The 25,024-nt window shown below is 29.8% G+C and overlaps 1 protein-coding gene across 3 annotated transcripts in view; it reads right to left on the minus strand.

Annotated features, from left to right (window-relative positions):
- Positions 1-519: 519 nt before the first annotated feature.
- The window catches only part of LOC100649009 (mucin-4), a 214,435-nt gene continuing 189,930 nt past the window's right edge, over positions 520-25,024 (minus strand). For all 3 annotated transcript variants that reach the window (XM_048406987.1, XM_048406988.1, XM_048406989.1), the window contains 3 exons: positions 8,341-8,989; positions 6,832-7,309; positions 520-4,933 (listed from right to left, as the gene is read on the minus strand). In XM_048406987.1, coding sequence (XP_048262944.1) covers positions 4,055-4,933; positions 6,832-7,309; positions 8,341-8,989 — 2,006 coding nt within the window. In that variant the 3' untranslated portion in view covers positions 520-4,054. The remainder of the gene's footprint in view (positions 4,934-6,831; positions 7,310-8,340; positions 8,990-25,024) is intronic.

The following is a 25,024-nucleotide window of genomic DNA, read 5'->3' on the forward strand; positions in this document are numbered from 1 at the left end:
AGAAAACTTCCAGGAACAATATCCCCTCCATCATTTTCATTGTTCCTGCTTAGTATTTAGACTCCGAATAATGACGGCCGCGCCAGTCTGAACTGTGAGCCGATACTTGAACATTGTAAGTGGTAGCCAAAGGTCTTGGACTCTTGAGAAATAAAGTGTTTTTGTATCATCAAAAGAGTTTCCTTTTTTTTACGTGACAGATGCTCCGTCAATCGCTGACAACACACACCCGATGTCTCCCAGGCAATCCTTTTACGATACTGCACTATACTACATTCCTACATATAGTATTATATTTTCTTTCTTTTAATGATTTTATCAAGGATTGGATTTTGATGGAATACCAAACTGTAATAAATAAGAAAAAGAGAGAAGAGAAAGTCAGAAGTAATAATTCATTCACCATATATTATAATATTATTTGTGAAAAAGGAAAGAGTGGGAAAGGTCAGAAAAAATAATATTAATTACAGAAAAAAGAGGTTTTTGATGAAAAAGATTGTTTATGACATACTCCAATAAAGGATGTTTCTGCTTTTTATTCTGAGCAAAGTACAAAAGTTCAGCTTAAAATCTAACGTCATTGTTCATTTCATGAATGCTCGACGGAGCATCTTGACATAGCTCACAATAATTTAATTAAGGCAACTCTGTCGTAAATCTATGCGTTAGTCCTCTTTAAATATATTACTATTCATCATCCGATAAATCATAAAGCTTAATTCCTGTTATATGCCGACTGGCTATAATACGTTTTCTATATGCCCGTTATTTTCACGATTACGAATAATAAGAGAAAATGCGAAGAACATTTGGAATTTTGAATGACAAACTACTTCGACTAGATAAGCAAGCAATTTTTTCAAGCAGAATGCATTTATTTGTATTACAAATATTACGTATTATTTACAGACTCCTTCTACGTACATCTAGGGTCTAATTTTTTCTATAAAGAATAAATTAATATATTAGGAATAAATTATATTAAATGACCAAATAGTGATTATGAACTTCCTGTAATATGTTTGTTCTTAGAAAAAGAACAGAAAAGGAAACAAAAATCTTGTGGGTTTTTCATGATTTTTCATTTAAGAGAAAACAGGAAAACGATGAACGCGCGATGATAATTAGACTGTATATACGTAGAGAAAATAAAACATGCTTTTATTCAAATTGGGATATTTTATCTGTATTTAAAAAAATATGAATCTGCATAAATATATACAGCCTATTTCTAAATGGTGAATAGTTGTAAATATAAGAATATTGCGAATTAAGATTGTCCCTCTTAAATATTTGTTCATGTACAAACGTTTATGATAGTCTTTATTTCATATATTAGTTATGAGCTTCCCTCCAGCCAATGTTCTTCAATACAGTCAGCACAAAGCATAAGATATATGTATGTGCTTGTATTACACTTTAAATTATCGAAAAGATTATTTGCATTGTGATTTATTGCTTTCAGCGAATTAGCATTTTATATATTAATAGAATAATTTATAGGAATCCAAGTTTTATGAAAGTCTCCGATATCAATTACATGATATTAACAGTTTAAGTCAATATCAACGATGCGAATCAATAGTATTTCTATTATCGATTCTTATGCAATTCTATTCAACTTTCAATTTTTCGACGTGCTATTTTCGCATCAATGAAGCTATCCATTACTGTATAATACTAATTTAAATTTGAAATCACACTAATAGGTTTTAATAAATTATTGTCCTTTTTCTAATTTTTCTAACAAAGGAATTCTTAATCAAGTGCAGTACGAACGACCACTTATTACATTAAGTCAACGCAAAAGTTCGTTTGCTCATTTATTCGGTCGCGTGGAAAGTATTATAGTACATTTACACCAGGCGAACGAATGCTCGATCGTTTTCCACTCTAGAAAAATAAAAAAAAAAGAAGTGGAAATATATAATCTGTTCATGTTTTCATGATGTACGCGTGCAATCTCCACAAATGTTCGCACGCGTACTTCAAGAAAGCATGAACAGATACACGTTTCCACTTTTATTTCTTAATTTTAGACTCTAGACGCACTATTAGAAGTATGTCTTTTTCAAATAACAAAAAATTAAGAATAGCAATAATTATCAGTGCCATATAATCTATGTGACAAAACGACAGCAAAGTAAAGTATATTTCTTAAGACAAATTGAAGTATGAGTACTTTCTTTCTTAGTTTAGAAGTTTCTTCTTGAAACTTCATTTACAGAAACAAATGAACTTTTGCATTAACCTATATTAATTGATTTCTATGTTTTTAGTCATAGCTTTGAATTGTATCTGCAGGGAAATTTTCATTTAATGTAAGTTATAATGAACCAGATACATATATGAAACATACCCTTGCAGAAGTATAAGAAACAAGTATAACGATGCTATTAGCTTTAGAAAATAATTGTGCTTTTACCTCTACAGATTACAGAAGTACTTCGGATTAAGACATCTCTGTGTGTTCTTTTTTGTATATTTATATAAAATAGGTAATTAATTATTAAATTATCACTTAATTTAGTTTTGTATGATTCAAATTTCTATATGAGTACAATGGCAGCGAAGAGCTCTACTCAAAATTACGTATTCTTCGTGTTCCACTTTAATAAAAATTATACAGAAATTACTGAAATTATTCTTTTACTCTTACAAAATTTATAAAAACCATTATCATCATTGGAGATATTTCAAACGATACTTCGACTTCAAAAACCAGTCGTTCCTTAGCGAAAATAAAATTTCGAAATCTAGCTGCACCAATTATTAATTGTATCATCATTATCGGAAATGATCACTAGATCATTAAAATCATCAAGAATAATCATTATATCAATATGCTCAAAATGGGAAAGAATCGAAAGAAAAGAAAATAAATATTAATCGAAATGAGAAATACTTGAATGATCAAGTTTTTATCAACTTTTTAAAGATGAAGACACATTTCGATTATAAAAGCACATAATTTTTTTCTACAGCTAATCTTAATTTCAATCCTACTTTCGTTTCAATAATATAATATATAACAATGTTTTAAGAAATACTTTAGCATAAAATTGATAGAATGACACCTTGAACAATCACACTTGTATATTGATAAAATATTCTTTAACAATAGCAAAACGTGATTAATAACTCCAAAAATTCAATGAAGTTTCGCATCTAGCAACAGAAGTAAAATCGACGAACAATACGATATCATCCAATTATTGATTGTAGGTAGGCATTCCAAAGATGCTATTAACATTTTGCACTTACAACTGTTTTAATATCATGAGTTGAAATGTATTCAGTTCACAAAATTATTAATCTCGAATTTTGTATTTAAAAATATGTTCTTCCTTCTCAAAAATATGTTCTTCCTTATATAAATTTTACAAGTACTATATTTAACAAGAAATCAAATCTGCAAATAACGATAAGAATCTAGACAATCAATAAATATCTTGATTTTTTAAATAAAAGTTTCGAAGAAAATTTATCTATTTTGGAGTGAATTTCATTCCATAATTATTATTTCGCGTAATTATTTGGGCAATTTAAGAAAATATTACTTTTAGGACACTATAAAATATAAATGTACACTTTCTTCCGTGAGTCATGAGACATTTACAAACTTTTAACATAAGTTTTAATAAAATACGTATTTAATAAAATCTTCAGAAAAGAATATAATTTAGCCTTCATTATAGTACACGTGGTTAATAAATATCAAATTCGTTTCGTAATTACAACATTCATTTATGTCTATCCTAAGTATTGTATATTAAGCTTCTCGTGAACTACGGGCAATAGTATACACACATTAATATATTGAAGAATAAATGATACTAATTAATATTTCTTAATTGATGCAAACGTAAATAAAGCAATCATACATTTTTTCTCATAAATCCTGAAATTTTTAATCATCGACTTGAGATGTTAAAAGAGATGTTAAAATACTTTCCAAGCGCAAAGGGTTAACAAAGGAACGGTTTATGTATATAGTCTGGTCCAAAATATTTCAAACTTTTAACACAAACACATCATACGCGTGTTGCGATCACAGAGCAGTTTCCAGGGTGGGAACACTAGGACTACGAGCGACGTTTTGCATTGTAGGATTCTGAGGGGACTCTGATCTCGCGCGGAACATATTCTTGGTATAAGCATGATGTTCCTGATTGGTCGATGTACCAGATAAGAACTGGGCTCTAGCTAGTTGATTGCTGATTCTTCTCGACTCAAAAGCGCTTATCGCTTGCTGACACGAAGGGGTAAGCTGTGAACAATTTACAGGATACGAGATAGTCGTGAAATTGGTAGTCTTGCTTTGCGAATGCGTGTCTGAAGTAATTGAAACGGACGGTAGAGTACTCGGAAATGAAGGAACTGAAGCACTGGTCTCACGATTATTATTGTTATTCACAGTAGAATTCTTTGTGAATGCTTGTTGCGCGTTTGTTGTTTGTACATTTTTACTGGAAGATTCTGTTTCTATTATATTAGGACCTTTCGTATCTGAAGATTCTATATTAGAGAATTTTAATCTGTCGTTACACACAATGGAATCTTTATTGCTTTCATCGCTACAGAGGTCCAATTGTCGCCTAACGTTCAATCTTAACACGGGAGAAGTATTCTCTGGAGATGGTTTCATGGCCTTTTCTTCAGCAGCTGTGTCTTCGATTATCGTAGACGACAGTACGTCCGTACGTGGCGTTTGAAACCTCCAGACTGAGCGGGGACTAAGGACTTTGGCCAACGAAGTCGTTTGTTGGATGTTTGATGATTGCTGCTGCTGGTTCTGCTGTCGTGATAGTTTCAGCTGCTCTGCCGCCGAGACCCTTACAGGCCCAGTCTTCACGCTTTGCTGAAGGAGCAGCCTTTTGAAGTCCAGTCGCGATGTGGCGGGCGAGGATGGTTGAACGTTTTGTGTTGCCTGAAATGGGATGAATAAGATGAACTAATCTTTATTGGTATCACTGGCGCCCTTAGTTAAAACGTTCTATCCACTATTTTTCATAATATTTGGGGAAACTTTTATTATCATTTATGCCTTCTTTGTTTCGCATCATTTCATTAAAAATATTTAATTATTAATTCATAACAACCCATACGATTTCTACGAATTTCTACGAATTACAACTCGACTTCACTTAAAAGGTAAAACATGGAGAGAATTCCAAATATTTCAACATATCTTGGAAAAAATACTAGATAGGACATTTCAACTAAAGCAACAAATTAGTTGCATAATAAGAAAGCTCAGAATAACAATGCAGATATTGGAACCCATACAGTGAATTAACAAATTTCTACTATTCGAATTTTAGTGAAAATCATACAAAGTATGAACATATGATAATTATGACGATTATAATTAAATAGATACAATCAGTCAAAAAGTTTTCATACATTCTATAACAAGGTTGTTGTTGTTAAAATAAAATTCTACTTGATTTTACCCCCAGCGTAATGTATTTTATGTCAAAAAGATTATGATCAGGAACGATTTTAAAAGTAAAACAATCTTGTGACAGAATTATTTAAAATAATGAAACTATTTAAACGATTTTCTCTTTCGTAGTTGTTTTGATATTTTACCAGGACAACATATTTTATTACAAGTTATTCATATGTTAATAAATGAATATATTGCCCACAAATATATAATATATAAATATGTGGTGATGTAATAATTATTAGGAATAAGAACGATCTCACTGATTTCAATGAAATATGTTGTCAAGATCAACACATTCTGAACAACTTTTTCTGATGCATAGAACCGCCGCTCCACCTTGCTCTCCGAGATATTCGCGGAAAACTTCAATTAAGTTTAGATTACGATCACACTTCATTCTCATAATAGACGGCCGCGTTTTTATGCAGCCCGACCTAAACTAAATAAAAAGAAAAGTAAATGGATTATAGGTTGAACCAGAGTAGCATATATCTAAAGCAGTGCGGAGGTTATATGTATAGTCGCAAATATAAATGTAAATGTAATAAAGGTTGTTCAAAATGTTGACCGTGACAACGTATTTAAAAGTCAATGAAACCAACGAGGTTGCGCCTATTCTCAATAATACCGTGACTTTTTTTATAGGGTGTATTACTGATTTAATAAAAGTGATACGTAACTTTCTAATATGTAGTTTAATTATATTGACTTAGTTCTTTGAGTGCTTAAATCGTGCGTTGTACGAGTAACTTTATGTTTAGAATAAACAATTCATCTTATAAAAAGTTGGGGTAATACAATACTATTGTAACATAATAAAAAAACATCAAATATGAGGAAATAAATTTGGTAACGATACTTTTCACGTATTGTCTATATTATACTTCCTTGTTATGTCGCACAGATATTTTGAATTCAAAAGTAAGATTATTGTATTCCTAAGAAATTATTTTATAACTTGTAACCACAATTTCAGTGATCCTCAAAGTACATCAGACTAGTTTAATATTCTAAAAAATGACTAGCAAAACTTTTTTTCGTCTATGTCTGAGAAAAAAATATCGCAATGTGTCTCAATAAATGAATCAACTTTAGTAAACAAGCCTTATTAACAACGAGTAATAAAATCATAGTCATCACTAAAAAGTATATATATATCATTATCCAATACAAAGAATTTAGTTTTCATTATCTTGGAATACATGAACTTCTGAAGGTAAGTAATTTGTTTCCTGAGAATTGAATATTAATCGTGTACTTATATAATGAAATTAGAATAATAGAAAATATAGTTGATCGATTTAACTTCCAGGTAATTTGGTATACATATTGCATAACAACCATATCAAACAATTTTTCATATTTCTACATACCGCCGTTTTTTGTGATTCGGAACTCCAACTATTACTACTTCCAGGTATCATCTTTACCAACGAATTGGTCGATCCGTAGGGAGAGGAATTTTCGTTATCTTCCTTAATATTCAGCCTTTTCTTCGATTTATGTATTGCAGCGAACAGTTCTTCGTTGGACATGGTGCTCTTCGTCGGCGAAAGGATCAAGTTCGTCGGTGTATCTCGACCAGACGAACTTTGAACAGGAGTGCTTCTTCCGGAGTTGGACATCGACAACGAGTTATTGGCGGTTTGAGCCAAACGTTCGGCAACAGTTGGCATACTACGTCCAGTCGGCGTGGACGACTTGAAACTATTACCGTAGCCGTGCCCGATCGGAGAAATTGGATTGTACTTTAACGCATCAGCACTAGGAGACTTCGTAACGGGATCACGAACAGGCGAGGACGCAAAGAATCGATATCCAAGCGCTGTTAGCCCTAATGGTGTTGCGAATCTGGGTGAAGAAAAAGAAGATTCGAGTTTAGAATGAATTCCTTTTAGTGTTTTCTTTTGATATCTTTGAATTATTTTATTATGAACATCGATAAGTTACACTTACTACGAACTTATTTACATTTACTACATACGTTTGGAAATTTAAAGAAATATTACTGCGTTATTTCAATCCTTTGGTGGATGATATTGTAAAAGAGCTGAGATGCGAAAGACCCGGAAACTTTATATATACGAATATATCACTAAATATATGTACATATGTATAGTTTGTATATATATAATATATAAAACGTACATAAAATAAAATATGTATATATATACATATAAAATATACATATAAAATACATATATAATTAATTAAATAAGTGTTTAAAAGACATCATTAAAAGGCGATTCATAAATTTAACATATCATGAAAGTAAAATTTACTTCTGTTTCTTACAATATTGCTATATCTGACATTGTTTATATCATATTACATATTTCCCTTAAAATTTAAAACAAATTTTATACAATACTTTTCTTATACTTATTTACTTTCACGATATAAGTTAAAACCGATATAAGTTTAACTAACTAACCGATATAACGATATAAGTTTGTTGACCGTGTTTCCTGTACTGATCATAACATTTACTTTGAAATCTATTTATGCAGTAAATTTATTGTTTATTTATTGTACTTTCTGTACTAGTTGCCACATTTATACTAAAATCTCGAAATTATCCGAAGTAAGCATGACACACACCGTTTAAATAATCGACCGTTTCCGATAATTATACCGAGTAATTTTGTTTTGATATGAGAGAAAATTGCTTATTCTGAACTATTTGGTAAGTATTGGTATTCGGCAAAAATAAAAACTTGCGAATAAAGATGTAAGAATTCGTTTCAATTCTTATTCTTGTTCAATTGTCGAATGCCAAATATAACGTGTCAAACTGAGCCAATCTCCAGTTGATTCTTCATTCCGATAATTAAGACTCTGCTGTATTGTCACATCTATTTACCCAATTAACCGTTACCCACCTATTTCTGAAATCCACAATCGGTTGTTGCTCCTGACTTTGCATTAATCTATTCTCCATTTCGATGATCTCTGGCGTTCTTTTACTCAATTCCATCTGAGAGTCATGGCGATTAGGATCCTGTTCCAACATCACCTTCTGGCCATGCCTGGCAATCACATGCATCGTACTCAACGAACTCCGTCCAAGACCCCTTGTGATATCCGGTGTGACGCTTCGAGGTGGTTCGACGTCCCTCTGTAGTCTTCTCGATGGTAGCGTGTAAAATTGTCGACTAACGTCTTTTCCAGACGCATAGTATTGCTGGTTTCTGGCATTTCGCATATACACGATCTGACGTTGATCACAGTCGCGTTGCAAGTCGTTGTAATGTGGTGCTTTACTCTGTTCGAAAAATTTATCGTTACTGTTACACAGATTTCGTCGAAGGTCATGAGCGTAAATATTCGGAGGATGAGCTGACTGTTGGCCATAGTTGACAGTCGTCTGTTGCTTTTCACACGTTTGTATCTTCTGGCATGTGGAAGGGGCCTTCAAAATCTCTTGGATTTTCTGCTTCTGAGGTTCATCGAGATTAGGAGGTGAAATATAAGGTGAAGGTTGAACTATCCCATGAGAGGGCACCGAGTCTATTGCCAATAGTGTATTGTCTGAAACAAAATAATTAATCATTTCCCTTATTCGTGCCCAATGCAATTTGAGATTTAGCTTAATTTTGTATTATCTAACGATTAATTATAAGAGTTTTGCAGATATTAACGCCTTGCTGTAGTTGAGATTAATAATTATTCAAGATATTTGAAACCGAGTAATCTAATTTCAAGCTTGTATTTTTTTTATCATTAAGCATTTGAAACTTCATGCGAATTTTATTTTAGTTATACATGTAAGTATCTACAATAATTGTGTATAGACAAAGAGCATTGTGTATAGACATAAGCTTTTTCGATATTATTTTGCATTTTTATGTCGCAGTTCTTCAAAAATTTCTCACATGATAAGTTACATGACTTAAAGTCAAGTTAAAATGAAGGAGATGGATGAAAAAAACACGAAATAGGAATAACATTACAGTAGAACTTCGTCTGTATAAATTTGTCGCGAAAAAAATAATCCATATAATATACACTGCGTCTTATAGCTACAAAATCGTCAAAAAATTTCTAATTCTTGTGTGTCGTGATTAATGTGATAAGGAACAAAGTTTGCAATGTTTGAAGTTGTATTGAGAAACAATTTTTTCTTCTTTTTTCTCCAAATTTTCTTTAAGGGATCTCTTCTATTATTCTGAGAAAACAAACAAAAGCGATTGAAATCCAATTTATATTCGTTTCATAATGGAACAAGCATAACAGAATATTTTATTAATTATCCTCTAATTTTCAATAATTTTAACTATTTGACTTTGTTATATACACATAGCTTTAATTAGATTTTATCATGTTGTAGAGAATTAAAAATTATATTTATGAGATGCAATGTATATAAATCAAGTTTTTTCACTTAGGAGCATTTGAATATAAATATCCTTACTGTTCGTGTACATCTAATTAAAAATGAATACCTAAAATAACGCTGAAGGATATGTAGGAAAACCATGAAATAAGAATAACATCATAATAAAACTGCATTTGCATAAATTTGTCGAGAGACAAAGAGTTTATATGAATGAAATTACTATAATAGGTTGCTGATTCTCCTTACTATTTATGATTTTTCGTATAGTAAAAATTCATATCCAGATATCAATCGGTAAAGGTATAATTAATAAAGCATTAATTAAAATTTCGTTTAATTCATATAGACGAAGTTCTGTATGTATAAATGTATGATAAATATAATTTATACGATAAACTGCACATTATCTAAGAATTGTTTCCTTCAAGTCAAGGAATAGTTGTAAGAATTAAAATTTCATTGGAAACTGCAGAGAATATTTAAAGTCAAGTAAAATAACACGTTTTCATGATTTAAATGACTTAGTGACTGAAATACAAATGACTTGAAGACAAAATTGTTTAATAGAGAGCAGCAGGAAAACTTGAAAGAATAGGTCAAATCAACTAAATAACAAATTTTATACTCAAGTTGTTTTTTAGGTAATTTGACTAATTTGAATAAAGCTTAAGAAGATCTTTCTTAAGCTTTCAATAGAATTAGATCGTATATGCTACTTGTTAGATATTTGCTTAATTGATATTAATTATTACACAAATTGTACGTATTATTTGTTTCTAAATTTTTTCGAAATCTTGCCATTAATAAATATTACCGTCAGTTTCGATTCAGTGCAAAAAATTATTATTTTCGTAATTCATCTTCTCGATTTTCATAGTAATATTATATATTCACGTCAATATAAACGATATTTAAATTTTTTAAATAATCCATGATAAATGACTCTAAATTAAAAGATAAATTAATTCATTAATAGCATTATCGTTAATAAGATCAAAGCGAAGCAAGCACGATACAAAGATACATTTGCATATACAAGCATTCAGCAAAAGCACAAGAAAACTGTAGCTCATCGATCAATTACTCAAGTCCGATATAGAATGCAGCTTCGTAATTTCCATGAATCATATTTAATTTCAAAAAATGATAGAACAAGACTAGAATAACCTGTTTCAGCGGTTTTCAATCAGTGGTATGCGTCCTATTGTTATAAAAATGTTATCATCCAAAAATAATTCTGAGAGTATTTCAAATCATTACATATTATTATACGGTGTATATTTATATCACAATTATTGTAATAATTTAAAATAAAAATCATATATATATGGTAACAGATTGCGCTACATATGTTGTGGATATGTAGATATATTATTATATATATGTAGATATATTATTAGATTAGTTCAAACTTTACCCACGTAATCTAATAATTCGGACTGATTCCAATGCAAATGAAATATTCGAAACGTTTCGTATACTACACATAACACATCCATAAAAGGTCTTTGCAAGTGTTCGAATACTTTACTATATTTTTTTGGTGGTCCTGAAATATTTTAACTTTAGTTTCATTAGTACCCATGAAAAAGTTGAAAATTACTATTCTCTTTGATTGAATGTATATTCGAAGGATGATGATGATCATTCTATATCGGACCCGAGTTTTTCTTGATGGAGTTAAAAACAAAATGTACTCACCATAACATGAACTATAGTACTACGATATGTACGTGAGCTATTAGCAAGGTTGTCACACGCGTGTGAGGTGCATTTATTTTCTCTAAAACTAATATGCATATGTACATAGACTAAGTGCACGAGTGCGAACATAGACACGAGAGTGAATAAAAAAAGAGAGAAGGTAAACGATAGGTATCGGGACAGGTTGGAGTTGAATAATGACTAGAGTCTGTCTAAAATCAATTAATTTTCAAGGCCACTGAGATATAATCCTGAACGTATACGTAAATTATATATGAATCTCGACAAACTGTTAACATATAACTTCAAGACTAATATAAAAAAAATAATAAGTTTGATTGTAAATATTTTATTAGAAAGTTATATACAAATATCGTACTATTAGAACTTAATGATTAGAATAACTATTTTGGTATCTTTTCTCTTGTTTGTAGAAATTATGAAACTTCGGCTATCGATTTATTTTATTATATATATGATTTATATCATATTTTGTACGATATTACTTCAAACATATAAAGAATAAAAAATTATATAACATAAAATTGAATTCTATATTATTAAGAAAATTGATTTTTACATTATTTATTAGTAGAAATTTGTCTCTTATGTACATTATGTAAACGAAAAATGCAAATTTCCAAATATAATTTTTTCAAAATTTTAAATAATGCACTACATAAAGTAGAATATTATTAATTAAAATACTATTGCTGTCCATATAATTGTCGTCACGAGTTTTCAGGCACTGCTGATAATTTGACAAAAAGATGTTGTGAATAAAAGTTAATCAGCTTTCAATTAGCTGGATATTACGATGTAAGAAATTTAAAAAAAAATTGTTTTTTTCAACAAGAAGTCATGGCCACCTTGATTTTCTTAGACAACATTACGTACTTTTGATTCCATACTCTCGTAACTGATGTTAAGATGAGTTCAACGACCTACTATATTTTGTCTTTGCAATAACCATGAATCATGAAATGTTATCGTTAAAAATTATTTTATTTCAATCAAATTATACATTTCAAAAATGGTTAGTTTCAAACAGATAAATGTTAATCATACGCATATTACAAAAGGGGCATAAACACCAGCGTAGTCGCAAAACATCAAGAAATTCGTTATGACGGCATTACAGCAGTAATCAGTACAAAGAAAAAAAAAACAAAAGTACTGTATAGTTCGGACTTGTGGTTAGAAAATTGTAAACCATAATTGGAATATTCATCATAATTGACCGCACTCTTACGCTATACCATGTATGTTTACATTTACGCACTGTTTATGCTCCTTTTGTAATATAGGTATGATTAACATTCATCTGTTATGATAACACTTTTATTGACTAACGTTTGACTAAGATTTTTCTTTTCGAAGCACACCAGTTTGGAATGTACGATTCGGTCGAAGTAAAATAATTTTTAACAATAAGATTTCCCTCGATTATGCCAATATTCCGAGGTTTAGATATGTTGCTTCTAGGTCATGATATAGTAGGTCGTTCAACTTGTTGAATTTAACATTAGCTACAACAATATCGATTCAAAAATACGTAGCATCGTTCCAAAATATTGAAGGTTATCTTGAGTTTTCGTCAAAAAAACAATTTTTTTTTTAAATTTCTTATATCGTAATCTGTAACTGATTGAAAGTTGATTAACTTTTATCCAAAATATTTTTTTGTCAAATTTAGTATCCAAAAAATCGTGGCGACAATTACGTCGTATCGCCTGTATTTAAAATTATAATATAAATATAAATTATAATATAAATTATAATACTCGTAAATAATTAAATATTTAAGCTATATTCAAGTATTAAAGTACTAAACATTTTTAAAAAGTATTATTCAATCGATAGTTCTGAAATTTTTTACTCCGAATAAAATACAAAAGTGAAGGTATTGTAGCCAAAAAATAGAATTGCCAGTTTCTTAGTAGTCGAGAATATAGCCTTGAGTAACTGATCGATTTTAGGTGAACTACAATATTTACAGTGAAGGATGGACAATATATGATACGATACAGGTGAAACGTGAACGTGAGCCGAAAGAACAAATAACAAAATGCAACTATGATTTCTATAAAAAATGAGTTCTATTCACACCATACATTTCTCATAACGACATAGTTCTTCGGTATGTACATTCGAATGGCAAGATGCGCTGTATTAATCATCGATCGAATACAAAAAAAAAAAAAAAAAATAGGAGGAGAAATATACACATTTATAAACATACAAGTGCACACAAGTAAGGAATTAGCCTTATACACTATATAGTAACACATAAGTACGTATATACGTACATGTACGGTACAAAATACTGCATGCTCCTCTACCCAGGTTGTAAGTAGATCTCTAAATATTAGTCGCAAGCTGATTAATTCTTGCTGTAGCGAAAGAAATATGAAAATATGCGGTATTTGGTGGTGTGTTATGTGATTGCATTGATTAAAATGATGACCCCGAATATAAATTACAAATTAATTATCGATACTCAGATAACAATTGTAAAGTTAAGTGTGTTTTTAAAACATTTTATTCAATTTTAAAATTATATTGCACTATCTATATTAGTGAAAAAGTTTATTTTCTTCAATTTCTATTATTTAATGTCGCATCAAGCGCTTGGATGGGTTATTCAATTATAACTTTTCTAAGTTCTTCATTAAAGAATATGTCCGAATAAAATATCAATAAGATTTTGCCATAGCATAACCTACACAATTATAAATATTTCAGTGTTTCTCATAATAAAGTCTTAAAAACCCAATTTTCTGGATTTTCTCGTATTTCGATATACAAAGTGTTTTACGTTTTTGTTATGAAACTGCAAACATATAATTATCAAGTGAAAATAAAAGGAACATTAGATTTGGCTGCAAACATTTTCTTACAAAATTATCAGCAAATATTTAATATTATGTGAAACATGTAACTACAAATTTTTCATTATAAGATACGAAAAATCAATCGTGTTTATTGTAATAAGTTACCTTCATATTATGTTCTTAGTTTTAAAATAATTCAATAACTACAATTGCTGCTATTTTTTCATATTCTACAACAAAATATAAAAATATATCTTTTGTAAAAATTAAACTTTGACTAGCAAGCAAATTGATAGGAAAAATCTTATACAAAATTCGACTTAATTATTTTGTAATTATTTTATTTTTAAAATAAAAATTTGGAATTTGTTTTATATATTTATAATTTTTATAAGTCTTTCATAATACAATTAATTGAATTTATAAGTAAACATTTTCCTATTTATATACTATATATGTATGTTTTCTATTACGTTTAATATCTACTTATAATTTTGAAAAATTAATGAAACGTAGATTTTATAATAAAATGTTTACTAAATTTCATATAACATTCTTTATATATTTTCACTTATAGATTATCCTCCACAACTTTTCAGATAAAACCAGATAAAAACAAAGTATTCGTTAAAATTCCTAATAAATATATAAGCATAGCAAAAGCTTGTCATTTACAAAGATCATATTTGTAAAGCAATATTATAAGAAAGATATCTCTAATTGTTTTAAAAATTGTATTTGATATTTAACTTCAAAAATCATAATTTGAAAATAAAGTATTTGCAACTAGATCTGTATTTACATGATATTTTTCCATCATTTTAGCTACTAGAATATACTCATAAAAGTATTACGAAAGATTTTAAAAACACCATATATAAAATTTTCAATATATTATATTCTTGTTTTACTGATAAGCGGTGCATCCTAATGTCGATGGCGAATGAAAGATTGATTATGGGTGAAGTCCCTTATCTGAAGTTAGTCACTAGAATGTTAGTGCTACGCGCTACTTACAACAAGGGGCAAGAAGGAGCACGCATCAGTTAACATGCGACACGGCAAAGTCGAGGCACACACGTTTTCACCACATGCCGAAACCTGAACTCGTTTGCTGTTTGCTACACAATATTTTTTCTTGTCCTTGTTCTATCTTTGCATACATCGCTGCTTATTATGACGCGCGTAATTCACAGTAAACGCTGATGACACCCAGTAAGTATTAACAGAAGTATATATAATACGATTTGGTATATTTACATTACAACGATGATATTTTTCTAACATGAATAATTGCAAAAATCCAACATAAGAAAGCAATCAAATTAAATGAGAGTTTAAGAAAAATACATAATGCGATACAATTTTGTATTTCACACATAAAATTTGCATTTCCAATAACTGATCAATTGATTTTGCATGTGTTCCTTGCGTTTCTTTGTTTTCATTGTGTTTCGTTAACTCGACCAACGACGAAGAAACAGAAAACGATAACAGGAGCAGTTATTTACCCGTATATCGTGTACAGGATTTTATTATAATTCTCTCTTCGATGCATATACGTGGCATACACTAATACTTACAGAACAAGCAATTCTCCCGTATGAAAGTGATCGAATCCACTGTTTACGTGCAAGTTTCTGTAATCCAATATGTTCGGACTCGTAAAAGGAAAGATGAAAAGAACGAAGAGCACATACGAGAACGTATATATACGCACATGTATATTATTGTACATATATGAAAAAGTTGTATAGTAACTTAATCTAGTCTGCCAGCAGGATGGGCAATGGCTATAATTTCCAGCTGGTGAACACTGTCTGTGAAGTATCGATATATTCCGCTTAATTTCTTATAATGTTTCTTTTGCTCTCCTATTAAGTTTCGACACTTTTTCAGGTCCTTTTTCGTTTCGACAGATTTTTTTCAACGGTCATTGCTTTCGAACAGGTAGCACCTTTTACTATATAAAAATTAAAGGAATTGATAATGAATATTAATCGAGTGGCCTGAAGGCGTTGCACTTTTTAAAATTAAAAGCGATCTTTTCTTTTAATTTATCTATATTTCTAAATTTAATAAATTATTTATTTACACGGACGGATTTCATTACAGTTTTATTTGCACAGTTATTAAACTTATTGCAGATTTTTATGAAATTGATACTAATGGTTGACAGATTATTTTAATATTTCAGAAATAAAGAAAAACGACATTGATCAATAACCTTTAAGCTACTAAACAGATTTAATAATGCGATATTTTGTCATAGTATCTACCATCGATGTTTAGCAATAGTTGTAATACGTGTAATAACACGTATAACACGAAAATGTCATGCATGTGTTTATCGTTTGTTTATTCGATTTGTTTATCGTTTAAGAAAATTTAGTTTGTAGTAATAAGTAATAGTAACATATTTTTCTGAATGATTTTATAAAGAATATATAACTATTTACTATTTACTGTTTAAATAGTTAGTAACTTATTAGTTCAATCGAAAGTAAAAAAGTTAATTTTCATACATATATGTATAATATTCTTCGTGTCTTCAACGTGGCTGTTAAAAAGTCAAGTCTCGTATACATGAATTTTAACCAACTTTTTTAAATTTATTTTTTTATGTAAAATCTTTATAATAAGCTTTTTATATGTGTAATATTATTGTCCATTTACATTTCGCATATCATGAGATTATTTTCATTAACACGATTGATAGTCGAAAATTGCTTCACATCTCCAAAAGACAATAATTTACAATACATTCTACTGTTAGACATTCATATAAATGATTCATGGTACAATTCATAGAACTCAAACAGTAAATACACATCATATGTTAAAAACATAAGAATTATAGATAAATGCTGCACACGATAATTAATTATTCCTTGAGTTCATTATATTCTACGGCATAAAATTTGACGAAACAGATATATTTTTCTTTGAAACGATTTAATTAACGACGTAAGTTTCTATAGCATCAGACAGTGGATTTCATTTTTATCGAGCAACATGTCATGTTGCTCCACTTTTTCAGTAACTACTATGATATATGCGGCAGCCAAGACGATTATCAAGAATGTAAAATGATAGCGCCATGAAACATTTCTTTTCTTCGGTTATACGGAGTATTCAGGATATCGCTACGAATTTTTCTTTTTAATATCATCGTGTTTCATGTTATACGCCAAAGAAAAAGCGAAGAATGGCGTGTATGTATGAAGAACCCTACAGTATTGTGCAAAAGCCTTGATTACAATTACTCTACGTTACTGGTCATATAATCCCAACTGAATTTTCTAAGATATAATACTATTACATGAAAACGAATTGTTCCAAAATTTGTGAATGATGTCCTTAATAGAAGATTGGTTGTAGAAATTTCATAGTGTTATTCACTTGTATGATTAGTGTTATTCAATGACATTATGAATGATTATACAGCCTTGATATAAATATTGTATGATATATATGAAATTATTTAGAACACGCAAGAAGAGAAAATCAAGTAAAAATTAAAAATAATTCTTTTGAAATACTGAAAAGTGAAAACAGAATGAAAAAAAGTACAAAAAAATATTCGATAGCATTTTCGATAGAAAACAAATTTGATTTGCAATTTATTTATTTATTCATGATACTGACATTTTACTATTTTGAAAATGAGGATAAAAACGAAACATCTTTATGTGGTAGGTTATTGTTTGGCTTTTGTTTGGTACTCCGTACTGACTTCTATAAATCATAATATCTTCCAAAATATTGTTTTATATTATATATTATTTATTATTTGATTCCTTTGTTTTCGATTATTTTTAAACTATCTACCAATACTACATTAAAAACATTATTTGACTAACTAGTAAGTATTCCATTTCCTGTCAATAAAGTTTTGAAATATGTAATATAGGAATACCATAATAATTTATTTATATATCCTTAAATTTTTCATTGTTACGTAATAAAGTACAGAAAAATAAATATATATGTATTTACATATTTGATGTAATTAGATAAGTACTTTAAAATGTGCAAAGAAATGAATGTTGTAAAAATTTACAAATGAATTTTTTCGTAGTTTTCAGTAACATACATATCATAGTAAATAAAATGACATTCATACTCTTAACATTTAATAAAGGATTCATTTAAATTTGACAAAGTATAATTTATGTGCGTTTAATATTATTGAAACCATTATTTTCCATAAAAGTTATTTGAATTGAATGATACCAAATAATGATATACCAACATTTTCATAGTAGAAAGAATAAAAGATTCTATTTATTGGGTAGATGGAAAAATTAAATTGTAAAATTTTTCAAAACAACATCTACAAAATAATTGCAAAATGTTTGTTGTGATATGCGATATGTTTATTGCGACTATATCGTATATCTTGCAAAGTAACTTATTATTAGAATCTTAAAAAAAAACAAATTCCGATGGAATACTCAAAGGATAGAATTAGGACAAAAGTATCACGGAACTTTCCATTGTCGATTAGACGTGACTTGCCATTGAGTTAAATAAAATTGCTTCAAACATATAAGTTAATCGGTTATCAAATGACAGAAATATATCATGATATGATTAGTAATTCCACTTTTGTAAGTAACGGTACGTGACCTATGGTTATCTTCCGTGACGTAACTCGAAAAGTACTCAGCAGGAAACCGATTATAAACGAGAGTAATAAAATTACATTTATATCGTACAATGTCAACTACTATGTTAGTATTTAAATTTAAAATCAATTTTTATCATCTTCTATTCTAATGTATATAATTTTGAACATACCTTAAAAATTAGAAACTTAATTTTCTGTGTTTATATGTGTGGATATATTTGTGTTTATTTCTTAAATTTTCTCTTAGAAATAAATACTTTTGCTATATATATGTGGAAGTAGATAAATAACTTTTAACTTATTAACAAAAGCACGAGAAATTTGATTTAATCTGGAATATGTTTGCGTTAATGAATTAAAATTTTGTAAAGAATATGTGCCAGAAGACTTGTATCTAATCTTTAAATATATTGTATAAAACTTTAATAAATCTTATACCATTATTAAATAAATTGTAATCTTTCAATTTAAATCTCAAGCCTTTTAGAATCAAAGACATTTAATGGTGATACGAAACGAAAGTAGCTACAAATACAATATGAATCTACACGAGCAAAATTATTTGAATATTAAACATTATTTAGTGCTAAGTATTGAAAATACTTTAATGGGTTTAATGGGTGTTATCGTAAAATTCATCACCGAGTAAGAAAGTTACATTTGTATTGCAAAATTGCTTGTTATTTGACGATGATAGTGGATAATATTAGATTAAATGTTTTAGATTTCTTGTAATAAATTCCGTGATATACTATATAATTCCATTCTTGTCCAATATAGATGTGAAGCGTCTCATCAGTTGAATTTTGGAATAAATATTTACACAAAGTAATCAGAATTATTGGGAATAACGGCGACCTAACAGGTTTCAATGACCTTGGATTGTTATCATGAGTAACATCCTGTACAATACTTTCCTACAATTACACGCGTATAACCGCCGCGCCGCTAGATCTTAGTTTTCAAGATACTTGCAAAAACTTTCAATTAAATGTAACTTATGATTCCACTTCATCCTGGAATAGGTGTCCACATTTTTATACAGCCCAACCTAAGTTTAACTCATTAATGAGAGATATAATCGTTTTTGATATTGTATAAATAAAAAAGAAAAATCGATGGATTATAGGTTAGACCAGAGCAGTATCTAAAAATTAAAGCCAAGAGGTGCGTCGTGGCAGTTATATGTGCATATAGGAAAAAGTTGTTCAGAAAGTTGATTGTAACAACATATTCCAAGATCATTGAAATCGGTCAGGTTGCCCCTATTTCACATATATTCACGTCAATTCATACTTTTAAATTATACATGTGATCGACTTAAATGTAGCATGTGAACTAAAAATCCCGAATTTATAAAAAAGTATTTTATAATAATTCATATTTTTCAATATAACCACAGGTAGATATTGTATGAAAATTTTCTATTACCATAAGCACTGAACGTGTTAGAAAAGCATGCTATTTATTTCAAACCGCATTTCAGGAATATTCGACTTTCTTTATTGTATTCCTTCTATTACGAAGCATGTTCGAAGCTACGCCCGGTAAGATCAAATCTAGTTAAAACGAAAAAAGAAATTAATAAAAATGTAAAATTCGATATCGAATAACTTGGTACCGGTGAGATATAAAATAAACATAGCGATAATAATAATTATTCCCACCATGTTACATCCTGCCCGCAATCATGCAATTTTTTTATTGCATAGAGTTTTCATTTATTACTTGAAATAATGAAGATAATTGAGATAAATACACTTCACAAGATTCTGTATATTCTTCATATCATTGTATTAATAAATATGTATGTAATAATCAAAGTGAAAAAACAATCTACGCGTTTCTTCCACTCTAAAAACCATTTATAAATAGATCATACAGTATAAGTCATACAGTATAGGTTCACAGGAATAATTATCAAACTTCTGAAAGAGTGCGCCTATGAATGCGTTATTCCCCCACATCATTATTACATTTTTGAGCTAGATTTATCACTTTTCAACAAGTTGCTCGTGAAATATTAGGTCATCCCATAAGTTCGTGCCGACTTTTGTGTATACATTTCATGTGTCGATTTATAAACATACGGCGATAAGGGACCAATGCACTTGAGCTTAGCTGATCGAGAACAGACTAGAGCAGATTTTCGTGGGTATAGGATCGCAATATAGTGAACACAGTGACTTCTATCAGTAAAAAATCATGAGTGAAATGCGTATCCATTTTCGACATCTCATGTTATATAAATTTCGGAAAGGAAGTTCTGTAACAATTGCCACGAAAAACATATGTGCTGTTTACGGAGAAAATGCGTTTTCATCTCGCACCTGTAGAAAGTGGTTCCAACATTTTACAGCTGGGAATTTCTGTTTGGAAGACGAGAAACGCTCCGGGCGTCCTCCTCAGACAGACGAAGATAAAATTCGGGATCTTGTTGAAAAATCACGAAGTTTGACAGTTCAAGAGATGTCAAATGTTCTGAAAATACCTAAGACAACGATTCATAGGTGTTTAAACGACCAGGTTTAGTGAATAGGAACAACGTTATCTTCCATCACGACAACGCTAGACCGCATGTCGTAGCGAAAAGCGTTACAAAAAAATTGTCTGAATTTAATTGGGAAATTTTATCACATCCCCCATATTCCCCAAACATTGCCCCATCTGATTACCACCTGTTCAGAGCATTACAACACTTTTTAGTAGGTAAAAAATTTGAAAATATTGACATTCTCAAAAATAGCTTAGAAAATTATTTTAAAGAAAAACAAGAGAACTTTTATCGAGACGGAATAATGGCCCTACCAGAAAAATGGGAAGAAGTTGTATAACGAGAGGGGGATTACACTTTTTCATGAAACTGAAAGGTATGTAAACAATCTTAACATATATAACCGCTCGAAAAACGGCACGAACTTATGGGATGACCTAATAATTCCTATACGAGAAGTAGGAATCAAAGGACTCAAAAATTAGTTCCAAGTGTGGAACCGGTTTACTTTTGCAATAATAATTGTGTTCTGACATTTGTATTTCTTTATTAACAACGTTAAATATCAATGAAATTGATAATTGCATAATATCAAACGATACAATTTTATGATTAAGTAATTATATGAGATGAAGATTTGCTAATATGGCTTGCGTGTGAATAGGATATCTCTTCCATTGATAATTAATCTCTGTTCGTATAATATAAAATAATTTAAATTAGTCTTAGAAATGAAACCTGAAAAAAGAGAGAATGGGGAAGATTGATTAAAATCAAATATTTAAATTTAATTTCTCAAAAAATATCTACATATTGGTACAAATATATAATTTGTTAAGTCCTTCTCTTTACAAATTTTTTTTTGTTTTAATGTAAAACATATAGTATATGCTAGTGTATACGTTTATAAAATTAGTTATGCAAATAATAATATTTAAAAATATTATTAAATAATAATATTTAAAAATGAAGTATCTGTTTTAATCCATTTATCAGCATCAAAGGAAATGTATGTTATACCTTCTTTACGAATCTAAAATCTAATTTTATTTAAAGTTATCAAAACACATGTCAAGCTTATCTGAACAAATATATGTCTACATATATTTACTGTAAATTATATCGTTGCTGAAGTTTATTACCTATAATAAAATAAAATATTGTCATGTCGCTAGTTGCCATTGATAGTGGCACAATATAAAAAATTTGAAATTTCCTTTTATTGAAAAGAAGGTCTACATGATGTTATTTTTATCATGTAAAATGATATATTTATAATTCCATTAGTTTTGCCTCAATGGGAAAAATTATTACCTATGCCGCTATCAACCTGGTTTTAGTTTTACAACAGTGACATTTTCAATTGTTCTGTGACACTACAAGTGAAAGGTTTTAGTGATTTCGCTAATAATGGCATATTTTGTGTTAAGTTAGCTTTATAATGTTACAGAAATGGCCCACAAAGATTTCTTTATAAAATTTAAAAAGTACCTCCTGTAAAATATACATTTTTTGAGTTGCAACATTCTCCGTGCCAAGCAGTGATGTTATAAAACATGTTCATTCTTAGCGTCAAGTGTGATACATAAACAAATCGGAATAAAACAAGTTGCTATCAATGAATGATTAACTTTTATGAACGTCATTTTATAAATTTAAATATAATATAATTTAATTTAATATAATATAATTAATTTAATATAAATCACGAAATTTTATAAAATACAGTGTTTCGTCTTGAATTATGTCCGATACTTTTTACAATTTTTGTGTTTTCTTTTTCTGTTAATATCTATTAGGTCACCCCAGGTCGTGCCTTTTTTCGAGCGGTTATATATGTTAAGATTGTTTACATACCTTTCAGTTTCATGAAAAAGTGTAATCCCCCTCTCGTTATACAACTTCTTCCCATTTTTCTGGTAGGGCCATTATTCCGTCTCGATAAAAGTTCTCTTGTTTTTCTTTAAAATAATTTTCTAAGCTATTTTTGAGAATGTCAATATTTTCAAATTTTTTATCTACTAAAAAGCGTTGTAACGCTCTGAACAGGTGGTAATCAGATGGGGCAATGTTTGGGGAATATGGGGGATGTGATAAAATTTCCCAATTAAATTCAGACAATTTTTTTGTAACGCTTTTCGCTACGACATGCGGTCTAGCGTTGTCGTGATGGAAGATAACGTTGTTCCTATTCACTAAACCTGGTCGTTTTTCAGCTAGTGCTTCCCTTCATTTTTCTAACTGAGTGCAATATTTGTCTGAATTAATGGTATTACCACTAGATAAAAGTTCAAAATAGAGTATTCCTTTATAATCCCACCATACACATAAAAGATTTTTACGTGGATGTAATCCTGGTTTTGCACAGCGTTGAGGTGGCTGATTTCGTTGGGACCAGCTACGTTTCCGTTCAGAGTTTTCGTAAAGTATCCACTTTTCATCACCAGTTACCAGGCGTTTAAGGAATGGCTCATGTTTATTACGCGCAAGTAATGACATACACGCTGTCGTTCGTTCAAGACGGTTCTGTTCCGTAAGTTCATGGGGCACCCAAACGTTCAACTTTGACACCATCCCCATTTTTTTTTAAACACCTATGAATCGTTGTCTTAGGTATTTTTAGAACATTTGACATCTCTTGAACTGTTAAACTTCGTGATTTCTCAACAAGATCCCGAATTTTATCTTTATCTGTCTGAGGAGGACGCCCGGAGCGTTCCTCGTCATCTAAACAGAAATTCCCAGCTCTAAAACGTTGGAACCACTTCCTACAGGTGCGAGATGAAAGCGCATTTTCTCCGTAAACAGCACATATGTTTTTCGTGGCAATTGTTACAGAACTTCCTTTCCGAAATTCATATATCATAACATGAGATGTCGAAAATGGATACGCATTTCACTCATGATTTTTTACTGTTAGAAGTCACTGTGTTCACTATATTACGATCTTATACTCACGAAAATCTGCTCTAGCCTGTTCCCGATCAGCTAAGCTCAAATGCATTGGTCCCTTATCGCCGTATGTTTATAAATCGACACATGAAATGTATACACAAAAGTCGGCACGAACTTATGGGATGACCTAATACTATAAAAAATGGAGTAACTTTGTTTATGATAGTATTCGATTGGCAAGGAAATTTTATTTTTTTGCATATATAATAGTGTTGTAATATAATAAAACTAAATCAAATAATAATAGAGAAAATACAGATACGAAGTATGTAAGGGAATATTGTTTTAAAAACCAAGATACATACAAATCGGAATCAACTGTGCAAGTGTCAATCCGCGTGTTAGTTAAATGTACTTGCATATTCACTCATTTTGCACCTTAAAACATAATTTAAATCAATCTGAAAGTCTCATGTATATGTATGTATCGCTGATTGCGAGCGAGTTACTTTATATAAAAGTGTTTTATATAGATAAAGTATATGCACTTAAAACAGATCTGACAAAATAATGCGGTAGAAAAGATTAGGGAGTTAATGTCTGTTCCATGATTTGGATTTTTATATATAAGATGTAATGAAGGATGTTGTACCTGCGGAAGTGTCAA

This window comes from Bombus terrestris, chromosome 7, assembly GCF_910591885.1.
Source record: "Bombus terrestris chromosome 7, iyBomTerr1.2, whole genome shotgun sequence".
Classification (NCBI taxonomy): Eukaryota; Metazoa; Arthropoda; class Insecta; order Hymenoptera; family Apidae; genus Bombus; species Bombus terrestris.